Below are 3,317 nucleotides of genomic sequence, written 5' to 3' on the forward strand. Positions count from 1 at the left end.
GGTTTCGACGACAACGTAAGCATGCAACAGAGAATCTTTCATTCTCTACTTTCGCATGAAACCGTCCGTACTAGCTTATTTTTAGGATACTTCGCCCATGTTGTGGGACGTGAACGAGACTGAGTAATCGCGAAAGACTTATGATAAGCAAAGTTAGGTTTTGAGGTGACGTTTTCGTCGCCCGTCGCCGTCGTAGATCTTAAACTCCCTAATATGCGCATGATCGCAAGAAACACGAATACGTTATTTTCGGCATTTCCCGCCAGTGCGAGTTTGAAAACTGTAAACATCTTCGCTGTTTCTGTTCCAAAATCTTGTCGAGTTTCGATATGATGTTCCTGCTCCAGCATTATAATAGGAAGATCTTGAAAGAACCAATGCCTTCACAAAAGATATTGTCGTTGTTTTCCCGATCACATTCTTTAACTATGAGTCAGTGCATCCTAGCAATAGACTCGTGTTTGTTGTTGAACCTTGCGTTAATTATTTGAACCCGAAAAAAAAAAACAATGGATAATGAGGCCAAGAATGTTGTTTTCGTCCACAACCTGACAATATGGAAATTTTACGACCATAATGTCACGGTTCTAAAACTTGTCTAGCAGCACACTTATTCCGCTAAAGGATGTCTAATAGCGACTGTTTAAAAGAGAGAAATATATTAATTAACCGTTTAAGATTGAATCACAGATGTAAACAGAACATTGTATCAAAATAAGTTTGCCGATTTTAGTGCATTGTTTATAGTCGTAAAGCTACCAACGATAAAATAATTTGCTAACAGATTTTTCACACCAACAAAACAAGAAATCGGTACTTTTTTACTTTCACTAGGAATGTAATCAACATTTTTTGGGAACAAGATGACCAAACATTAGTCAAGAATGTGAAAAAAACATATTTTTCTTTGTTTCAGGATAGTACATTGACGGCCAACGCTAACCTCACGGGAGTTTTCTAGAACTGAGAAACTACACACCATTTTTCCATAACAACGCGTCAAAATAGCCAATGAGGGAACACCTCATCTCGCTTGTATATACTATACCCCGCTGTGTTTGAACACAGCACCTGTTTATGGGAAGAGTGCCAAACGGTCTCAGAAACTACGAGAAAATTGATAGAATCATGTTCAAAACGATATAGCAAGAGAAGCCAAGAAGGCAACTCAAATCGTCTCCGTCGTAAAATGACAAAATGACCAGCACAAAATCAACGGGCCCGCTTCGCTTGAGCCTCGAAGAATCCATTCCGTTCTTAACCATCCTTACAATTGTATGGGTCACTTCTATCGCCACTAATTTGCTAATTGTCGGTATCATTTGCAAGAACTCACAGAGAAGAAAGAATTATGATCTGTTTGTACTAAACAGCAGTTTCGCAGATTTATTAACAGCGGTCACTGTGATTCCATTTTGGATTCTCTCAGCCGTTCATAACCAAATCGACTTTGTAGGGGAAATCTACTGCAGGATAAGCGCTACAGTCAGCCTGCTCGATCTGGTAGCTCCAATTATGTTTTTAACACTTGTAGCAGCGTCCAGACATTGTGCATTAGTCGACAGGAAAGCGTTTCCTAGAATTTTCAGCGACACTCGGTCAAGGCTTATGGTATTGTTTGTCTGGTTGCTGGCTCTAACAATCAGCATTCCTCCACATTTCACTTGGCCGATTTCCACAGAGGTTCTGTGTATACCTGATTTAATCAGCAATTCCTGGTATACCACGGCAGTTCTGGCTTTTAGTGTAATACTGCCGCTATCTGCCGGATTCTATTCTCATATACACGACATTTTTCTTTTTCAACCCGAGCGTATGAAGCAAAATGGAGCCGTGAAGAGGCACTGCGAGAGATTTGCCCTACGGGGAACAGAGATGTCCGAACAAAAAGCACTTTTTGGAATTCTCGTAATTCACACTTTCTGCTGGGCTCCGTATACGTTCGTAGCAATGGCTCAAACGTTGAACGAGGGGAAAGTGTTTTACACTGGAAAATTACCTCTTCACTTCATTGCGTTGATCGTGGGATTGACTGGAATCGCATTGAAGGGGATTGTGTTCTGTTTTGAAGTGCCCCACTTGAAGGAACTCATCAGAAAACAATTTGGATGCTCCGAACGAGAGGAAAGCCCCTCCCAAGATGTTTAAACAAATATTTGAATTAACTTTGCATTTTTTTTCCCATTATCCTAGAATTATAGACGATTCGTACCCTTTTGAAAACTCATCGATGGCTTTAATTAAAAACATTAACTCACTTAGTATTTCAAAACAATGGATTTCGTTTTTATCCCATTATTTATTGACGAATTTTAAAGATCGCAGTTTTGAGCGCTTTTAAGTTAAATGACGTGAAGTAACTGTGGATTAAAACAAACGCAGGCTAGCCTTGAGCCGTGAACTGAATAGCTCGAATGAATTAAAATTGTCTCGGCTTCCTCTTCGTAGTGAGAATGGCTTTTAAACAAAGCTGTGGTTTCTTTTCCATGGGATTGTTAACATAAGCTCTGCAAATTCATATCGTTATAAACTTACTAGTTTGGATATACGTTTGTTTAATAAAGATGAAAGTTTATTTTTCTTGCTGTCAAGCAAAGGTGGGGATTCGATTGTAACAATCTTCGTGACGTCTGCGAGGCAGACATTTTACAAGCGTTTGCAAAAACGTAAACCCTCCTTGAATTTATAAGCGAGTTTGCTTGTCGCGATTTTAAAATTCACTGACTGTAAGCATGTTAAGAAGAGTCACATGGTGTAATTCACTTAAAAGCTTAACTGGTCTACTCGCGTAAGTTAAGTCTTATGGTAAACGCTCTCGTAATTCTGGCTCAAAAATCTACTAACAACATAAACATTTATTTTTAATTTACCAGGACTTTTGTCGGTTTTTGTAAGAGGCGTACCTCAAGCTTTGTTCAACCAAACCTTAATTATGTAAACAAGTACGTAATTGACTTTTATAGAAAGCTGATGTTCAGTTTACAAAAAATAGCACAAATAAATTAAATAAAAGCGTCTGGAAATTTAAACTGCTTGAAATGTAGCGAGTGGTGATGTATAAAGATGGATAAAAATTAAGCATTGAAAAATGTATGATGAAAAGGAGAACTCGGGGTTGAACTGAATTTCAATTCTTCTGCAACTTGATACTTGCCAGGGTGTATTTTGGCAATACCGCAAAAAAATTCCTTGAGGTCGGTTTACACGGTACGATTTGTCGGCCGGTTTTGTCCGGCCGATAATACCGTTAAGTGTTTATGCGCATTACCCACTCGCATATCCTTTGATTGGCATGGTGGTTTCTTGCGGAGTGTCGG

At 39.0% G+C, this 3,317-nt stretch overlaps 1 protein-coding gene across 1 annotated transcript; it reads left to right on the forward strand.

Moving 5' to 3' along the window:
• The first annotated feature begins 1,015 nt into the window (after nucleotides 1-1,015).
• On the forward strand, nucleotides 1,016-3,007 carry LOC138044652 (melatonin receptor type 1B-like). The gene has a single exon (XM_068891114.1). The coding sequence runs from the start codon at nucleotides 1,198-1,200 to the stop codon at nucleotides 2,146-2,148; it is 951 nt and encodes a 316-aa protein (XP_068747215.1). The 5' UTR covers nucleotides 1,016-1,197; the 3' UTR covers nucleotides 2,149-3,007.
• The last annotated feature ends 310 nt before the right edge of the window (nucleotides 3,008-3,317 follow it).

Source organism: Montipora capricornis, chromosome 4, assembly GCF_036669925.1.
Source record: "Montipora capricornis isolate CH-2021 chromosome 4, ASM3666992v2, whole genome shotgun sequence".
Taxonomy (NCBI): Eukaryota; Metazoa; Cnidaria; class Anthozoa; order Scleractinia; family Acroporidae; genus Montipora; species Montipora capricornis.